The sequence below is a fragment of the Zootoca vivipara genome, chromosome 6 (assembly GCF_963506605.1).
Source record: "Zootoca vivipara chromosome 6, rZooViv1.1, whole genome shotgun sequence".
Classification (NCBI taxonomy): domain Eukaryota; kingdom Metazoa; phylum Chordata; class Lepidosauria; order Squamata; family Lacertidae; genus Zootoca; species Zootoca vivipara.
The window spans coordinates 38,800,631-38,820,349 of NC_083281.1; the positions used below are offsets into that span (position 1 = coordinate 38,800,631).

At 44.6% G+C, this 19,719-nt stretch overlaps 1 protein-coding gene across 11 annotated transcripts in view; it reads right to left on the reverse strand.

The window, feature by feature from the left end:
- Positions 1–4,274: 4,274 nt before the first annotated feature.
- The window catches only part of ZMYM4 (zinc finger MYM-type containing 4), a 49,845-nt gene continuing 34,400 nt past the window's right edge, over positions 4,275–19,719 (reverse strand). For all 11 annotated transcript variants that reach the window (XM_035120514.2, XM_035120513.2, XM_035120509.2 and 8 more), the window contains 14 exons: positions 18,640–18,783; positions 18,388–18,425; positions 18,007–18,151; positions 16,352–16,473; positions 15,282–15,450; positions 14,418–14,471; positions 13,459–13,638; positions 13,169–13,263; positions 12,413–12,584; positions 11,393–11,544; positions 10,117–10,228; positions 8,775–9,023; positions 8,466–8,592; positions 4,275–6,590 (listed from right to left, as the gene is read on the reverse strand). In XM_035120514.2, coding sequence (XP_034976405.2) covers positions 6,383–6,590; positions 8,466–8,592; positions 8,775–9,023; positions 10,117–10,228; positions 11,393–11,544; positions 12,413–12,584; positions 13,169–13,263; positions 13,459–13,638; positions 14,418–14,471; positions 15,282–15,450; positions 16,352–16,473; positions 18,007–18,151; positions 18,388–18,425; positions 18,640–18,783 — 1,967 coding nt within the window. In that variant the 3' untranslated portion in view covers positions 4,275–6,382. The remainder of the gene's footprint in view (positions 6,591–8,465; positions 8,593–8,774; positions 9,024–10,116; positions 10,229–11,392; positions 11,545–12,412; positions 12,585–13,168; positions 13,264–13,458; positions 13,639–14,417; positions 14,472–15,281; positions 15,451–16,351; positions 16,474–18,006; positions 18,152–18,387; positions 18,426–18,639; positions 18,784–19,719) is intronic.

Here is a 19,719-nt window from a genome sequence, read left to right on the forward strand (position 1 = left end):
CAAAGTGAGATCTCCTTTTAAAATTCCTTCCTCCAGCTAAAAATGCAGCAGGTGTTTCCTTTTAAGGATTTTGCTGCCCACCCTTGTATTTTTTATTTTGTGGCTTGAGTGGGTCAGGGACAGTGTGGTATTCTCCGCCTCCCCAAACCCTTCTCCAGGGTAACTTGCTTTATCACAGGGATGGGGAGCCAACTGTAGCCCTGCAGATGGTGCTAGACTTCAATTCCCGGCATTCCTGTCTGGTTGCCATGCTGGATGGAGCTGTTAAGAGTTGGGTCCCAATAGCCTCCTATCTGCTCTGTAGGTTGTTCATGTGTACTGTGTTGGTCCTGTGGGGAATCTCGCTCAGCCCCCTCCTTAGTGTGTGAGGTGCTCAAAAAACTGGCAGGTATTTCAAGCTATGGGGAAGGGCTTAGTGGTGGGTCCCACATTCAATCTTCAGTCTCGTGGATTCAGCTGGGAAAGATGCCTGTCCAAAATCCTGGCATGCCCCTGCCGGTTTGCCCCTAGACCAGGCATGGGGAGCTTTTAGCCTGCAAGCCAAATTTGGCCTGGCACAGGATCGTTTGATTTGCAGGGCTGTTTTCCCCAACCCTGCTCCACATTTGATGCCATATGTGCAGCATGGCCAAAAGACCAAGCCCACTTGAGCAGCTTCCAAGGTGCCCAAGGACAAGCTGGAAGAATCCCTGCCCCTTGCATGCATTGATGCAAAGAAGCACCTGGGAGGATCACAGAGCCATTTGCTAGCCTCTGACATCTGGGTAGAGAGCAGAAAGTGGGAGGATCATAAAGGGCCTTGTGAGCATCGCCACACCTCTGCTGGACATTGGCGGCACAAAGAAGAAATCCTTTGCAAACGTACTTGAAGCAGCTACCCACTTGCTCCACAAGGGATTTTGACAGCTGGGTAGCCCCACCTTCAAATTTTAAGTGTCTAAATATTAGGTAGGCAGCTGCTGATTATTACGATGCTATGGATATTTATTGTCAGTTTTTCACCATGCTGAACTTTCGTTGAAGGATGGTCTACAAATTATTAAAATAAGGCACCTCAGTTGTATGTTCTAGTAACAGCAGGCGTTGCTGCAGCTGGTATCCCTGTTGCAGTTGGAACCTTGGGTTCAGTGCTAGAAATTCCCAGGCATGTTTTGCTACTTGCGTAGCTCCAATTGCAAACGTGGAGAGCTCTGGATGCCAGGTTGGCAACTGACATCTCAATCTGGCTGGCCCCTTCAGCTTTCTTAAGCAGGTAAGAAGAAGAGGTGACAGTATTGCATTTCTATCCCACCTTTTTCTCCAAGGAGTACATAGTTTATGTACCTCCTCAGTTAATCCCTACCACAACCCTGTGAGGTAGATTAAGAGGCTGTGACTGGCCTGAGGCCACCCAGCGAGCTTCATGACTCGAGTGAGGATTTAAGCCATGATCTCCCAGGTTAGTGTTTGACATTCTAACCACTATGGCACACTGGCTTCCTGAGTACTTCTGCTATGCAGCAGCAATATAAATTAACTAGGTAAATAAATATGTAGAAGCAAAATGCCACTCAAAGGAGGATCTTGAAGCTTGAAATTTGTTATATGCTGGATTGTTTTATTTGATGTTTTAATATGTTGTAAACCACTCTTGATATTTTTTTTCTTTAAAATATAAAGTGGCATTGAAATGAAATGATTATTAATAACTGCAAAAAGGCACATAGATATTCCATTGTGGCAGCCGTAACCTAGGTTTAAAGATTAGTTTATATATCTGAATTTCTAACACTGCTCAGGTTACACTGCAGCTGAATCGGTGGCTGGAAAAATGATGTCAGCAACTGCCTTTGCTGAGGAATAGCTGGTGGTAGCCTTTTTGCCATGTTACAATTAAGTAGTACAGTATATCCACCATTTAGGGAAATGAGGCAGCGCTTGGGCTTTATCCACTCAGATTTGCAATTTGATTTCTTGATTTCTTTTCATCCCAGGTGCTGCAGGGGTGCCGGTTGCAGTAATGCTGCAGCCACAATTGTAGTAGTGCTGGATGCTGTTCCTGAAGGTTTGTTTTTTTCTGCTAGTTGATGTGAAATGATAGCAACTCATGAACAGCCAGTTAAAAACTGAGGTGTCCATAGCAAATAGGATACACGCCAGGGGCAAGCAAGCTTTAATAGCAAAAAAACCTTTTGCTTAATATGAATGTTGTTGGCTTGCCAAACAAACACCCGGTTTTATCAGTTACCAGCCAAAAGGGCACAGTGACATCATATACTCCCAACAAAGTACAGAACTTTTTTATTGCCAAGCAGGAATCAGGCCATCCTGTAGTGACACTGCCAACCAAAGACATGTCATTGGACACCTATTTAGTCATGGTCTTAATCGGTTGTTGCCTTAATGATGTCAGTAATGTCTGCTATATGGACCACCTTGAGTGCTCAGCATCACAGAATAGGAGCTGCAAGAGAGGTACCACCTACAGCCAAGTCTAGTCAGTGTCCTCTTCTGGAAAACCTTTTTAGCTCATCTTGGTTACTGTATTCATCTGTTTTAATAAAACTTCATTTATATCAGTGTATGAGTTGCTTTCAATGCATTAAGAAAGATCATAATTGGTGAACTCCACAGTGATTATTCTCACCCACCCTTGATGGGCAGACACCAATGAGGTTTTGCGAAGTATTAACAAAAACAGCACTGTTGAAGAGAGTATAAGTTGGGGCCCTCTTACATTCCCAACCGTATATTGCCTGCTGTGCAGTAAGGAGAACCCTCCTTTGAGTTCCCACACTCAAAGCAAGCTTTAACTGTTTTTCAAAAAGGTAGCCTGGAGGGGTTTTGTCGCTGTCTTGAGAAAATTCAGTCCCCTTCAAGTCTGTGATTAGGGACACAGGTGGCGCTGTGGTCTAAACTACAGAGATTAGGGCTTGCCGATCAGAAGGTCGGTGGTTCGAATCCCTGCGACGGGGTGAGCTCCCGTTGCTCAGTACCAGCTCCTGCCAACCTAGCAGTTCAAAAGCAGCTCAAAGCGCAAGTAGATAAATAGGTCCCGCTACAGCGGGAAGGTAAACAGCGTTTCCGTGTGCTGCTCTGGTTCGCCAGAAGCGGCTTTGTCATGCTGGCCACATGACCTGGAAGCTGCACGCCGGCTCCCTCGGCCAATAATGCGAGATGAGCGCCACAACCCCAGAGTCATCACGACTGGATCTAATGGTCAGGGGTCCCTTTACCTTTACCATGTCTGTGATTACAGGATGAGAAGAAGGGGACTGTCAGACTTGGGCTCCTGCCTACTCTCCCTGAGAGGACTTCAGCAGCTTCCCCCCACCAACTGGTGCCTTGCTGGCTTCTTAAAGCTCACCAGTTAGGAACGATGGGGCCTGTACTGCCACCTTGCAGGCCCTTGTGACCCATGCTCTCTGCTCTCACGTGCTTTTGCCTGGCTAGAAAGAACAGTGATCATGCCTCTTGTGTATATATGGGTTTGTGAATGACTGTAAAAACCGTGTTCCTGCAAGGCTGGAATGTGGCCTGCTGCAGAAAAGCAGTGCCACGGCTGTTGCGCTACTATATCTGTCTCTGGCCCCACATTTTGTCTGCCCCCCCCCCAAGTTTACTACTAGCAAACGTGGCCCTTTTTAACTGAAAAAAAGTTTTCCCCGTCCCTGTTTAAAAAGTGCACTCTCTGTGCCAGATGACATTAAATCCAAAGAGCTACCAAAGCCTTTCTCCCATCTGTAGACGGAGCTCATTGTCTCTTCCTCCTGAAGCTTCTGCCTGGACAGAGACAGGGCTGTAGCTCTTAAGAGGTCCAGGGTCCCCACAGCTCCAGTGGCCGAACTTCAAGGAGGGCCCTATGTTTTCCTTAAGAGTAAGAAACAAAAAATTCCTCTGGGGAACTTCAGAGGCAGAAAGAAAACTTAAAACTCATCCATCATATACAAATATACTGTTTTATTCTAGGGGAACCTTTGTGTTAAGTTCTACCAAGGGGAAAAACGGGGGAAATATTTTTTAAAAAATTCAACAAGATGGTTTGGAGATATTCCCTTGCTGCTTATTCCCTGCAGGAACAGAAAAACAAAGAAATCCACACAAATTTCTAAGGAGAACACAAAACAGTCTGACAGACAGATATAGCTGCATGTCTGAGGGTCTTCCCACCTACTGTGGGCTTCTCAATTACAGACTCATAGGAGGATAATTTACATGCAACCAAGACACCACTTTTAAAAAACATTTCTTTTTTTATAGCCATACAGTAAATTGATTGTACCTGTTTGTTTAAAAAAAAAAAACCAAAAAAGCTCTCATCTTTTTTTAAAAAAAATGTGAGGGACTTTTATTTTTTTTAAGTTCCAGAAAAACATATTTTGATGTTGTAATCCATAACAGTGTATCTGCTATTCAACTACTTATTCATACAGCTACAAGGGGTAAAAAGGGATGGGTGGGTGGAGGAATTTTGGGGGGGGGGGAATTAGCGTTTTAAACACCTAGAAAATATCATGTACTTCAAACTGTGGAAAGCTTACTGGAAAAAGGTCACAACCCAGTAACAACTTTTCCTCCCTTCCACTCTCCAAATTTTTACCTCAGGCTATACAGTGAAACATGGGATTTCTTTTCAGAAGCAACAAAAACATTGTGGGATAGGGAAGAGAGAGATGAAATCAGAATTATACAAAAATTGGGGGGAGGGGGCAGGTGCTTTTTAAAAAACAAAACAAAAACCCATTTCACACATTTTTCCGTATTTCAAAAATACACTAGTGAACTTCATTACAGGCAGGGGGACAGGACTATCAAGTACACAACGGCAAAAGAGGACTACTTTCTGATCTTATTGTTGTTACCTTTGAATTGATACTGTTAAAAATAATAACACACACACACACGCACGCACACACACAAGGTGTTCAACCCTGGAGAGGTTTTCAACTAGAGGATTTCTTTTTTAAAAAGGAAGGTGGTGGCTGGACAAAACTGCCAATAAAAACATACTATTTTCTGTGTTTAAAAAATAGGTTGGCTTTCCAAACTGATCTGCAAGACTGAGAAAATACAGTCGATAACACATGAGGAGGGGATTGGTGAAATGTATTTGACCAAGCTTTGGATAAGCACCCTGCATTTTTATAATGTGGAAGGATTTTGACCAGGGTGGTGGTGGTGGTAGTAAAAGCCTAACAGTCAGGATACCAGAAGTTCTCTTCTAAATTTGGGCCTCATGTCCTTTTTGACCGAAGGATCACCCAAGTATCATTTTGTAACTGGGCTCCCTTTTTTTACGGGTGCGGTAATTAAATTAATATAAAATAAAATTGCGAGGCTCGCAAACCCTCATCCCTCCAAGAGGTATACCAAAAAATAATTTTCACAGAAGGGAGACAAAGAAGTGGAGAAGCTGCCACTGAGATGGGTTGGAGAAAAAAAATGAAAAGTGGGGAACAGAACAGGGAGCACAATTCCTCCAGAACCGTTGCTGTGTACCTTGGCATTTGATACCAGTATAATGGTCCAGTGTGAGGTGTGTGTGTTCCTGTGTCAACCCTGTTTGTTGGAGTTGGGAGTGCCTACACACACACACACACACACACAGGCATTTCCTGTCTCAACATAGTGATCTGAAAGGATGCTCAGCTTTACTCTGCTGCTCAGTGAGGGATGCAACAGACCCCCAGTTTCAAAAGGGAGGGAATTTCACAGCACACCCCACTAAGCTGAGTCCTTTGCCCCAGCTTCTGGCTGAAACCGCCTCTTTGAATATCCAATCTGAGGTGTTGCCCCCCCCTCTTTTGAAAAAAAAGGAATAAAAAAGTGGGGGGAGAACAATGGTGGAGAATAGATGTGTTTATCTTACAGACAGAATTTCCATTGGTTTCCACCTTACTACGTTCTGCTTCACATCCTACAGTAAATGTTAGGAAAACCCCACACAGCTGTGGGCAGCAGCTACATTGCAAAAGCACCCAGGGGTTTAATCTAGCTTTCTTTGCTTCCATGGTTAGAAGGAAAGGACATACACAACAGGATTCCCTCTAAGGAAAAAAAAAATCCTTAATTGGTAACAATTGATACAAGCACCACTTTGTTTTGGGGAGGGGAGGAAGGAGGCAAGACAAGCATCAAGCTCATCTTAAGAAAGCGTTTTCAGGATCAAATGCGGCCACTGAGCCCTCCATTTTCTTGCGCTTTGGGCTGTTTTCTGTCCTTTGATTCTTATTTGCAATCTGTCACAGCTTGTGCTGCTCCTCCTGATGGTTTGTGTGATGTGACGGAGGAAGTCTTCCAAAGGATGGATGCGTTCACAGTTTGGTGCTTTTGCAAGGTGTATTGGAAAGGGAAAGAAACAAAAACAAACCCAAAAAAGAGATAATGCCCCCTTTGCCCAACCTTAGTCTGAAAGCTCAGGGTCAGAGTCCTCTGGTTTGACTTTGGCAAGTTCTTCGTGCACCTCCCTTACCATAAGGATGCGCGTCAACATGATGTCCAAAGTCCCAGGATCTATTGGCATAGTGGAATACCACATGGGGCTATTGGGGACACAGGAGCGCTCTGGCTGGAGGTAAAAGACATCACTTCTCTGCTTCACGCTTTCAGAACTGTGGAAACAGAGGCTCATGTAAGGTGGCAGTGCTGAGACAGTCTACAGAAAACACAGGAAGAATTCAGGGCAGGAAGCTAGGCAACAAGCTAAGAGTGGGAAGGACAACAGGAAGTGATGCAAGAAAGGGAGGGAAGCCAATGAAATTAGCATATTTAAAAGGGTATGAAGTATCTATTTCTCTTTCTGTACACAGCCAGTGCATGCAATTCCTTCCATTATATTATATTATATTATATTATATTATATTATATTATATTATATTATATTATATTATATTATATTATATTTGGGGAGTGTCTCAAATACTTCCCATATTATTATCTCAGAAATCCTCTCAAAGGGCTTCCAAAGCAAGTCAATATTAGCCCAGTTCATATGTAATGCAGAACATGTGTACAGTCAGACCTCATGTTGCATCCACTTCAGGTTACGTATTTTCAAGTTGTGTCCCGCAGAAACTCAGAACTACCAGAAGTTACTTCCGGGTTTCGCCGCTCGAGCATGTGCAGAAGCGCTAAATTATGCCAAGTGCGTGCGCAGGTGCGGCACTTCTGGATGCAAATGCTTTGAGTTGCGTACGTACCTCCGGGACGGATTACGTCCGCAACTCGAGTTTCCACTGTACAGTATAGTTAATGCTTAGCTGTGTGCTTCTTTGGCAATTTTCAGTGCTGTTCTGTGAATTTTATTTCTTCACACATCCAGGCTCTCTAATTATGCATGCTGATGCAAGTAAGTTACGAGGTAGAATCCCAAACGACTCTTATCAAAGTGGGAGTGTGGTAGGAAATAGGGATGAAAGGGATAGTGCAAAATGCCCATGATCAACAAGGCTAGGATGGTAGACACATTTCTACATTATCTTCTTTCATGTTCAGAAGACAACTTAGTACACAAAAATGCAGCTATTTTGCATTCATGCATTCACACCACGGAAAGGGCATGCAAATGAATGCAGAGACTGACACCCTGAATTTATTCTGGAAACCCAGTCAGATGGGCGAAGTGTGTATGTGTGTGTGTGTGTGTGTGTGTGTGTGTGTGTGTGTGTGTGTGTGTGTGTATATATATATGTGTGTGTGTGTGTGTGTGTGTGTGTGTGTATATATATATATATATATATATATATAATTTCATCCTTACGACCACCTGTACATGTGCACAGCTCAGCATGAATGCACACAGATGATATCTGTTCAGGGTGATCTGATCCCTTTACAGCAGATGCAGGGAGGGGAGGGCTGACCCTATGAGATGATTGCTTGCCAAAGGCTACCTGAAGCATTTATGGGTGAGCAGAGAGATTCTCTGCATTAGGTATCAAAATGAGAAATGGCCAATAGTGTGATGGAGTTCAAAAGAAGAGAGGCTACAGCCTAGGGCTACTGTCTAGGACAGGCATCCCCAAACTGTGGCCCTCCAGATGTTTTGGCCTACAACTCCCATGATCCCTAGCCAACAGGACCAGTGGTCAGGGATGATGGGAATTGTAGTCCAAAACATCTGGAGGGCCGAAGTCTGGGGATGCCTGGCCTAGGAGTTCAATTTGTCCTCCAAGGGCCTCCATTAAAAACTGACCAGGGCTGTAGAAACACAAAGACACAGGTTCCCTGACCTGTGCAGCTGACTGGGATCAGGGCAAGTGTAGTATTAGGGTGCACCTGCTCCCCCCTCCTGATTATTGATTCAGCTGTGTTTGCAGTTGAGTTCCTGCAAGAGAAGGCTTGAATTTACAGAGGTACATGTTGGGAATTGATCCATTTCTTGGTAACCAACTCCAAACTCTCTTGCTGCAAGGGGAGCCTCTGAGCACTGATTTGCTGGAAGAGGAAAGAGAGGGAAGGCAGGAAAGAAAGGCAGCATCGCTCACCACTTTGACAAGTAGAATTCATACAGCCTAACTGGGCATCTCAAGGGGTTGTCAGTGTTCTCGACCATTTCCACCGCTGTTGGGACATCTTCACCCTCGTGGCGTTTTCTTTTGCCTACTAATTTATCTAGAGATGGAGAAGGAAGGAAGGAGGGCGGAAAGAGGGCAACATTTTAAAAGGAGTAAGCTGGGATTCTGTAAATTGTTGTGCTTGTACAGAATTCCAACGCCCCTGTATGCAACACCTGGTAACCCAAGGAAGTCAAGCCATGTGCTGCAGGAAAAGAACACCCACAAAAGCTCACCCACCTGATTCTACCTCCTGCTTTTGGAAAGGAGGAAAGAAGCGTAAATAAGTCAGCTTGGTGTTGTACTTCAGGGTCCGGGTGCGTCGCATGACGTGGGCAAAGGACAACTTCATGTGCTCACTGACATTCTTGAGCTGGAAGTATTTGGTGTTGAAGAAAAGCAGCGTGTTCAGGAGGACGATGGGGGAATAGGCACCCAGCTGCTTACACTCCCATAAGTGCTCCTCTTCGATTCTTGAGAACATGTAACCTGGAGATTAGATGATCAGGGGACACACAACAGGAAGCAGAAACTTGGTCAATGGTTTACCACTCGCCAGTGGCTAGTGAACCGCCAAGCGCCTCCTGGGACTCTTGCACCAAAATGCTGGGCTAAAGAAAGTTGCTGCAGCAAGAGCCGGGCACCTGTGCCGCCTTCTCCAACATGGTGAGCACCAGAGTTCTTGGAGTACTTGCCCCATGTGCTGGCTAGGCCTGATAGGAGTTGTAGTCCAAAAACCTTGAGAGAACACAAGGTTGGAGGAGACTGCTCTAGAGCAGGGCAGGTAAGATTTTAGAGGGAAGCCCCACCCCACCCCTAGTGTATGCTCAAGGGGCATAGCTCCTGCTTTCCCACCTGCTCCCAACAGACTGCCACAGCAGCAGTGCATGTAGGAACTTTGGCTCTGCTCTTCCTCTGAGAGGGGTATGAGCTAAGCCTTCTGGCTTCTAAGAACACACAGCCTCTTCTGTTTTCAACTCTTTGCTTCTTTAATAATGTTTCCATTGTTACATTCTGCTCTGTGCAGGCTCAGAAACCACACGTGCACAGAGGCCACAACTAAGAGGAAAAGCCAAAAACCCAGTAGAAATTAACTAAAATAGCACCAGCAGCCAACAGTCACATGGGCAAATGGTCTATGATCCATCAAATGCTCTGGTGGGCAAAATGTAGAAAAAGATAACAAAGGTGGTGCCATGTGAATGTTCCTGAAATGAGGGTGTGCCACAAATAAGAACATGGGCACAAATAAGAGCATTTCTGCACCTCTGAAGGCAGGGGCAGCCTAAGCAGCCCTCAAGAGGTGCTCTTTAAAAAGGGAAAAAGAGGCACATTCATATGGAAACAGTTTTGGCTTAATTGTTTTAAGAGATGCCAAATTGGCATTCTTGCCTTATAAATACAGAATGTGACTGTGAATCAGAAGGACGGTAGTGAAAAAGAAAGAAAAAATACAATATAAGACTAAAGACAGACCACCCCTCATTTATTAGAAGCCACCATCTCCCTCTCTGGAGTCTACGTTCTCCCTTCCGATACATGCCCACAAGAGACTTGCAGACAAAACAAGTAACCTCCTTACCATTTGGAAGCGTTGTAGGCTCCCAGATTTTCAACAGTTTTGTAAGTTCGATCATAAACCTGGAGTAGGGCTCGGTAAAAATGTTATCTATTCTACCATTCTCAAATAGGTACTGCAAGAGAAGAAAAACGATGACAGAAAACTTGGGAGGTTTACATAGAAAGGTCCAGACACAGCCTGCTGATTCAGTTCCATCCTCCTAACATTTTTTGGAGTGGGGTTCTGTATTCTTGGAGGTGATTCTCTTCTCCAACAGCTGGAAAATGGGACTGTTCTTGCAGACTTATGATACTACCTCCAGCCCTATATTCCACCACAACTCTTGAAGCCCATCCCACAATGCTCTCTTACATGGAACATAAATTTGACACATCAGGTATCTATATAGGTGTGCAGAAGGGCAGTCTGAGGGACTGGCCCCCAACTTTATCTCTCCCGGGAGACTGGTCAAAGCTTGAGGTTGGACACTTCCAGAAGTGCTGTAAGATGTTTTCATTCAAACTGGCTTTGGTGGAAAGGGGGTTTGGTAGAATTATTAACACACTATTTCCCTGAGCTCTTGAAAAGGAGTGTGCTGTAAGTCCAATTAAATAAATCCACAGCACGCCTGCAACTCTCAGAAATAACTATTGGCACACAACCTCAGGAGAACAATGCTAGGATAATAAATGTGAATGGTCTTGCTCTGAGTCGTACTATCATTTCTTCCTATAATTTATATCCCAACCACCTATAACCATATACTGTATACTCATGGAAGCTCACAAGGGCTTAAATCACAGCAACAAAACAAACCAAGCTGTAAAACAATGGGAATGATTTCAAAGAAGCAATCAATTTAGAAATGTACTGAGCCAGAACTAAAGAAAATAAGAAAATGCCTACTGAAATCAAAAGGTTTTGAAAGCATGCCCAGAAACAGGCAGAAGGGACCAGGTGCGCCTCTCTTCTGAGACCATTCCACAAACCCAGTGACATCAAAGAAGCCCACCCACCACACATCTATCAGATGAGAGTGAAGATCCTCAGATGTAGAGTGAAGTTCTCAGGAAGAGAAGAGACAGAACCTAAGATATTTTGGTCCCAGAAACTTAGGTCTTTAGAAAGGTTAAAGACAACAGCTAGAATTAAACCTGGTAACAGACTGGCAACGACTGAGGTTGACAAAGGACTGGTGTAGCATGAGGAAATCTGCCTAGGCTCAATAAACAATTCTTTTTGCTGGTCACTCCTTAAAAGAACAAAGAAAGAAATATAACACCAGAAGGACAATTACCTGCTGAATTCCAAGGCACAGGTATAAGATGCTGTCAGGGTCATACTTCTCACCGTTTGGTCGTCGTACCTCCTGGATAAACTGGCATAAGCCAAAGCTCAGCTCCGAAAAAGAACAAGAAAGGATGTCCTCTTTGAGCTTCACAGGTCGAACTACAAAGAAGCAAAGCACCAAAATAACATCAACCTCTTTCACAAGCAGAAATATTTGAATACTCAACTCCATCAGAGTAATTGAGGGCACTGTCCACTCATAAGCAATTAAGGAATTCCCTTTCTTGTTTCCCAAGCTCCTGAACAGCAAGTTGGCAGTCTAAAAGGGAAGGAGGACTACTTTTCCAATAATTAAATGAACCAATTAAAGAGCTGTTGATTCAAATACCTCCCCCTTCTGCAATATGGGGCCTATCTTAGAGGACTGTTGTCATAATCTATATGAAGTGCTTTGAATCCTGAAAGTGCCAAATATTTTAACCAATAACTGCCTACACACTTTCAAACTTGTTTTTTAGAACAGGGATCTTGACAGGAAACCTGCCTCCCACTCTCTGTAAAATCTATTTCACTTCAAATGGTGGGTTTCAGAGGAACCTGGAACAGGAGAACAATTTGGAGGTGGCCTGTTGGTAGCTTGTGTGAATTAAACTTAGGTCTCAGGTTTGGGAACATAACAATCTCACCCAAACAAAGTCCCAGAGTATTCTGCACAGGCATTCTTGTTGAGCCTACGAACTTGCAGCCTGGAATCCCAAATCTCCAATACCCAATTAATTCACTGCAACTGAGCAGATTCCATTTAAATCAATAGGACTTTGTTTCCAAGTAGTGCATTTTAAGGAGCAGCGTGTTAAAAGCCATGTCTGGCACACTTCCAGGACCATGCATTACATACAATGAGATCTGATCCACCCATCCCATCCTTCCAGGATTATTCTGCTGAAAGACCCAGGTCAGCTCTTCATCTTCCATGGTTCAATGAAGCATAAAGAAAAGTATTAACTCTTATTTTAAAAAGCATTACCTCCAAATTTGAGGTCTCCTTGCTCTTCCTGTGTGTTTTTCCACTGGACCCAGTTCTTCCAGGCGTTCACTCCATACATATACTTGAGACTCATCCCAGAAACCGAACAGCCTGGGTATGAGCTCTGCACAAGCATCCGGGGCTCCACAGATACTATGGACTTCTTCCTCCCCTGAAAAAAAACCAAAGTGTGTGCAAGGGCCCAACAAAGGCATTGCTTGGCTTAGTCACAGAGGGAGGTAAATGGTTTCTGGACCAAACGCACCTCTGGTAAACCATCTATATTCAGGACTGGCAAGCAGTGGCCAAATCAGGAGCATCGTTTCTCCTCCTCAATGTATGCTGATGAAATCAATGCCTGTGGAACTTGATTATCTTTGGGGAATGAAGATTCTGGCCTGCCACTGTCCTTAAATCCCCCCTTGGAAGGGAGAAGGTGACCAAGAACCACATGACTGGGGATGGGGAAGCAAATGCATCAGAAGTTGCATCACCTGTTTCCTATTCCTGCTCTCAGTTGAGACATAGTTTTGTGGGCGAGAAACAAGAGAGACATATGCGATCCCCACACTCCTGACCACAACTAGGGACTTTTCCTTGAGAAGGGGCAAATGAGGAAAGGAAACTTTGTGGTGGAGTAGGAGAGAGTAAAGAAGCCTGGGGAAACGGAGGAAGGCCTTCACCCTGAATACCTCACCCCAACATGTCGTAGGCTTGTAACAAATAAGCAGCAAGAAAAGCAACAGCGCTCCTTACCCTCCTTTTTGGCTGGGGAAACCCATCTCTGTGTCTCCGCCTTGCTCGCGCACGTGAGTGAAGACCCAGCCCTTTGCTGATCGGGTCAAAGGAGTCTAGTTTTTAAACAAAAGCAGAGATTTAGTGGGAAAGTTGCAGCAGAAAGAGCTGTGCTGCCAACTGGTGCCTCCGGCGATAGCAGGCCGCTTCCAGCACAGAGGACGAGGGTTAAAAAGTTACCAGCAGCATGGGGGCAAAAGGCCCATAGCACATTCTGCAACCAAGAGCCTTTTCTTCTCTGGCTGACAAACCTGAAGGGAAATCAGCCTCCAGGTCCTGCTCCAGCTCTCCTTTGGAGAATTGCCTCGGCTCGGGCTCAGGCTCAGGCACCGTATTTGAGCGTAAGGCATAGTGGTTCAGCTCCTCCTCCCAGCTGTGAGGGGTCGACACTGCTTCAGACTCTAAGTCGCCACTGTATGTGCTGCCTTGGTCTGTAATTGAGAGGGGGGAGAGACAGGTGGTGCTGAGGAAGAGAAGCCCAGCAGGCAGAGACAGAGTCCAGCCTATTAGAACATTCAAGGATGTGAGGAGTCACGAGCCTGGCTGCCTTTGGCAAGCAAGAGCCACAGAATTTTGCAAGCATCAAAAGGGAAGCATAACCCACCCCCATGGCTCAATGTAGGAAAACTGACACCTAGAGGATCTCAAACAGGTGGCTGCCCAGTCTCTGCTTGAAGACCTCAAGCAAGGGAGAAGCCACCTTTGCCCCGTGGTATTTGTTTCCATTGTGGTCTGCTTTCAGAGTTTCTCCCAAATGTTCAAATATTTACCCAGATGTAACTTAAGAACAAATTAAGATTAGATCTGGTTCTGTCCTGTGGGTCATGTCTGCTAACTATGCAGAAAAACATTATAAAAGCTGATGTGCTTTTACATACTCACTCCCCAAGTAAGGTATGAGTGGACTGGGGCTAGTAAAACCCTTTGCAGACTTTTACATACCAGCAGTCTCATACTGGGCATGCATATATAATCAGTGCAGTTTTGAAATCAATGGTTCAAATCAGTGTGGTTTCAATAGGTTCAGTCTGCCATTTTTATTCAAAATAGTATCCGATTATATCCAAACATAGACAGAAGGCTGCTCCTCAATCTCAGGATCCATCATGCAAAATTTGCTTACGAGACTGTTCACATAGTGAACAAGCTACTTTCCAAAATATACAGTAGATGTGAGTGTATTTGCTAAGTGGAGCAAGTAAGCACCAACCTTTTTCAAATATCTTAGGGTCGAGGAACAGCTCATGCTCAGATGTTTGAGAGCCTGAAACAAGCGAAGGAAAAAATACGGGTATACCAACATTGCCAGACCAAAAGCACCAACCACCAAAAACATTGACTCCATATGCAACTACCATGTACTAAGACAGACCACTAGTACACCTATCCCATTACTACCAACTTTGAATAGCAACAGCTTCCCAGGATCTCAGGCAGAGAAAGGTCCTCCTGACCTTTATAGCTGGAGGTGGTGTGAACTGAATCTGGACTTTCTGCATGCAAAGCAGGTGTTCTAACACTGAGCTCAAGCCTGTTCAGGGCTGAGTGTCAGTCAGGATGCCTAATCTTGCCTAATTTCCTTTATTTAAAACATTTATAAAGCAGCTTTCATGCATTATTTCCAGGCAGTTTACTTAAATGGGCTACTGGTAGGCATGTAAAACTTCATGAGGGAGAACAGCTCCTACCCACCCCTCCCGTAAATATATTTTTGTCCTTCTCCTTCCCCCACCTCAACAACCCCAACTCCAGATTCCCCTAGAATATGCGAGTTGTGAAAAACTGTTTAGTGGTAGAATTGCTTCAAATTGCAAAACTGGAAGGGGGTAGATCACTCCATTTCAATGTGGCCTTCTCTTTGGGAGATTTATACAGAACCCTTCTGATAGAATCAAAAGGAAAAGCTAACACAGTCCAGAATAAGCCTATGAAATAGAAATCTGGATGTATAAATTCAACTTCCCCAGGAAGGTTGCCTCCCCAACCCCTCCACCGCAGTCACTTTCCCCTCCTCTCTTTCTCCCACCCCCATTCACCAGCTCCTCAGATTTCTTTTTTTAAAAAAGCCTTGCACCTCCTCTAGAGTGTTCTTTATCCTTCTCATCCTCTGCGATCATTTCTGCCATCTGGAGGAGATCTGCCTCAAATGCATTAGCGGAGCTCTTCTCCTTGATGTCTGGAATGGTTTCTATTGTCTTGCCAGTATTCTCCGGGGCAGATGGAACCAACATAGGAACTGGGACCTAGGGGTGGGGGAGAGGTTTGATTTGTGCAGATGAAAAGATCCTATAGCAGGGAACACACAACAACATTTTGTGGGTAGAACACACACACGAAGAAGAAGTCTCCATGGGGAGGAGGGCAAGCTAGAGAAATATTCTCTGGGTGATGCATATTAGTAACAAATACACTCAACTCCCCTTGCATCCTACCAGCTTTCAAAGCTGTAATTGCCCATCTTGGGCCTCCTCAAACAAGGTCCTTGCCATCTCAAGAGAATCCTGTCTCTGATGGGTTGTCAAGCAAAGGTAAACCTTTTGAAACTGTTGGCTTCAGTTAAGAGCCAGCCACTAACTGGGTGTAAGCAAGGCCTATCTCATGGTCCCTACTAGGTGGAGGCCATGGTTTATTTTCCACCTCTCAGGCCTCTAAAGAAAAGGTGGGCAGAAGGTAATTCACAGTGCACCAACAAACCACTCACCAATTTCCAGAGGACCTCTTAGTGCTTCTTGGTTGCTGGGATTCCTTCAACTATGGAAACCCTGGCCTGATCCAGCAAGACAATTCTGATGCTCTTTTGCTGGAGTACATAGCATCACTTAACACAAATGATGCCTTTGGTGTTAAGAGATTAGGAAGCTGCCTAATACTGAGTCAAGACCATTTGTCCACCTAGTTCTCTTACTGTCTACACTGACTTGCAGCAGCTTTCCAAGCTTTCAGGTAGGCGTCTCTCCCACTACCCTCTGTCCAGATCGTGAGTGCAATGAACTGACTTGCACTGGGTGTGGGGCTTACTTCAGCCCCACCACAGACACTCATGCTGAGACATTCGGCATTGTCCAGGCTGGCCACAAGCTGACCCAATTAGCTCAACCTTCAAAGCCACTGTCTGAAAGCCAAGGTGCCAAACACATCACTTACGGGTATTGGCATTCCCAGCGGAACTGGTGTGTATTGAGTGAAGAGGTGGAGAGGAACTGGCACAAACACTGGTACAGGAACAGGCACCATGATTATTTTGGGTGGAACTTCTTCTTCTTCTTCTGTTATGTTAAAAATAAAAGGCATGATCCTTGGAGAAGAGAAGCCAGCTGTTCATTCATCTCTCTCAACAGGCTGTTAATTTTTCTTTGCTAACCACAACTGCTGCTCCTAACACACCACCCCTTTCTACGTGGATGCATCCACATATGTTCTCTGGGACTCCTCTGTCCATGCCATTCTTACATGATTATTCCAAGCCAGGGAACACAGCAGGTGACCAGGCCAGCCTTTGTCAACCCAGTGTCCATCAGACGTTTTGGACTATAACTCCCATCAGTCCAAGGCAGCATGGTTGTAATGCAAGTTGTAGTTCAAAACACCTAGAGGATACTAAGTTGGCCAAGGCTGAAAGCTTTCCGCTGAAAGCCAGCTTGATTCTGTGCTAGAATTTTCACTTGTTCGTGGGTTGCCATAAACAAGGGGGGAAGATGTGAGTCAAAATTCATTATGGGTTTGATAGCTGGGGCTGCCCTGTTCTCTACTACACTTATTCACGCATATAGAAGATGGTTGTATCATACATAAGAAATGCATACATGGGATACAGAAGACCATTTACCACTAATGGTGGGTCTTTGACTACAGAGGAAGATATGCCCTCCACGCACTGGGCAATGCCACCTAATTAAAGGTAAAGGTAAAGGGACCCCTGACCATTAGGTCCAGTCGTGACCGACTCTGGGGTTGCGCGCTCATCTCGCATTATTGGCCAAGGGAGCCGGCGTATAGCTTCCAGGTCATGTGGCCAGCATGAGAAAGCCGCTTCTGGCAAACCAGAGCAGCACATGGAAATGCTGTTTACCTTCCCGCTGTAGCGGTTCCTATTTATCTACTTGCACTTTGACGTGCTTTCGAACTGCTAGGTTGGCAGGAGCTGGAACCGAGCAACGGGAGCTCACTCCGTCACAGGGATTCGAACCGCCGACCTTCTGGTCAGCAAGCCCTAGGCTCAGTGGTTTAACCACAGCGCCACCTGGGTCCCTAATTGGGCCTCTAAAATTAAGACACTACTTTCCTGATGTAAGGACCATGATGTTTCTCTTTACTTCTGCTTTCTGGCTTGCAAAGTTCCAGCATATTGCACTGGTAGAAATCCAGAGAATCCACTGAGAGAAATCCAAATAACTACTCTTACATTTCCAAAGGGAAATATATCATTGCTTCTTTCTCCCCGGAACCTTTAGTGCAAAAGAAGGCTCCAGTTCTAGGCTGACTAATGCCCTGAACAGAAATACTCCTTTGGGTACTATACACTGCAATATGGTATTGAAGGTCCTACAGGTTTTTAAAACCATTGCAGATTGGAACTTTTTCATCTTCCCCAACTGCATCTTAATCTCATCTCTCACTTTTTTATTATTGACTTGCTTAACCTGAAAAAAGAGCTCCAATAAGCTCCCCTACTTGCTCACTACTTTGTGATATTTTAGCTGGTCACAACAAAAAATGCTCACACAAGTTTTTACATTCACATCTCTGTATCTCTGTCTCCCTTTCAGAACAACTGCACGTGCCGTTTCTGTATCACATACCTGTCTGGCATTCCTTGTGTTGTGTATGAGGCTTGCAAGAGGTGGCCTTGGTCTGTGTTATAGGCTTGCACAGTAAGGCTTTGTTCTTGAGAAGTCGGGGAGGCTGGGAAGGAGGAAGCTTCAAAGCATCTGTCTGAGTACTTGCCTGGTTGAGGACAGAAAATGGGGTACAATAACTCCTTGCTGCCTTTCGTAAATGCCATGCTAAGATCAGCTAGTCCTAGCTACCAGCCCACTAAGCCGCCACTTCTTTCCCTTCCACTGCCTCTACACCTCCCCCTCTACATACAGTGCAAAAGTGCCCAAAGACTTTGAGCAGTGTGCGTGTGAAATATATAAATATTTTACTAGATGTCCCAGAAAGTTTCTTGAAAAACTTACATCTCCAATAATTTTTGCTGTCACAGTAGGAACTGCACCTGTTAAAGGGGGAGGGAAAGCAGGAAAATTGTTTGCCACTCTTCAGAATATCATGACTAGTTCTAGTTTCTGGGGATTACAAAAAGGGGCCATTAAGCAACTTTCTTAGGGCCATGCTTGTTGCTTTCCACAACAACAAAATGTAAATTTAGCATAGATGTGTATGTCTGAGAGCGACACACAAACCAGGAAGTGCATTTATCGCTGCCTTACCTTGCAAAACATTATTGGAATTGGCTGTGGGCTGGGCAGCAGGAGCACTGGCCAGGGACACCACGTTTGCTATAACTGGAGTAGAATCCTTCCTGAGAGATGGAGGGGGCCCCACCGAGGACGTTGGTGCCACGGAAAGATTTGCTGGGTAGAGGAAACAGAATGAGTTGAAGTCACAGCTGCCAAGTTATCCCTTTTTTTAAGGGATTTTCCCTTATGCTGAATAGGCTTCCTCGCGAGAAAAGGGAAAACTTGGCAGCTATGGTTGAAGTAGTGTAATGTGAACGGCACAAGTAGACAATATTTATACGTCAATCGCTCTATTTCTCTACAGATGCCAGGTCATATGTACATTTGTACCCTTTAACTAAACTTTACCCACTCTATCATTGTGGCAATGAAAAGAGTTATAAATGAAATCTCATTGTTGCTAATTGTCAGTGACCTTTCCAATTTAGACCTATTTGAACCATATAACTGTGCATACTTAAGTTTTTTCAAAAAATTTTTTAGCTTGTTTTGTCTGGTCGCAAAATAACACACAATAGAAGAGTAGAATGTTAATTAAATTGTAGGTGTAGTGATAGTCAAACACCTTTTATCTGGAATTAATGGCAGCTAAGCACATTTCCTTATGGGCTCAATTTCTGAGTGAAAAGTCAATTAAAGTGTTTATCGGGCAAACCCTGTTATCTTTAAAGCTTTAAAAAGTAAAATAGTGATTTAAGTTTGGAAGGACAGATCGTGAAGCTGAGGTTCCAATACTTTGGCCACCTCATGAGAAGAGAAGACTCCCTGGAAAAGACTCTGATGTTGGGGAAAGATGGAGGGCACTAGGAAAAGGGGACGACAGAGGATGAGATGGTTGGACAGTGTTCTTGAAGCTATGAACATGAGTTTGACCAAACTGCGGGAGGCAGTGGAAGACAGGAGTGCCTGGCGTGCTCTGGTCCATGGGGTCACGAAGAGTCAGACACGACTAAACAACAACAACAACAGGTATCTAAAACCATTTGCACATAGCTTATTTGTTTTATAGCTTATATTTTGGAAATGTACACCCACTTTTTTCCCCTTTAA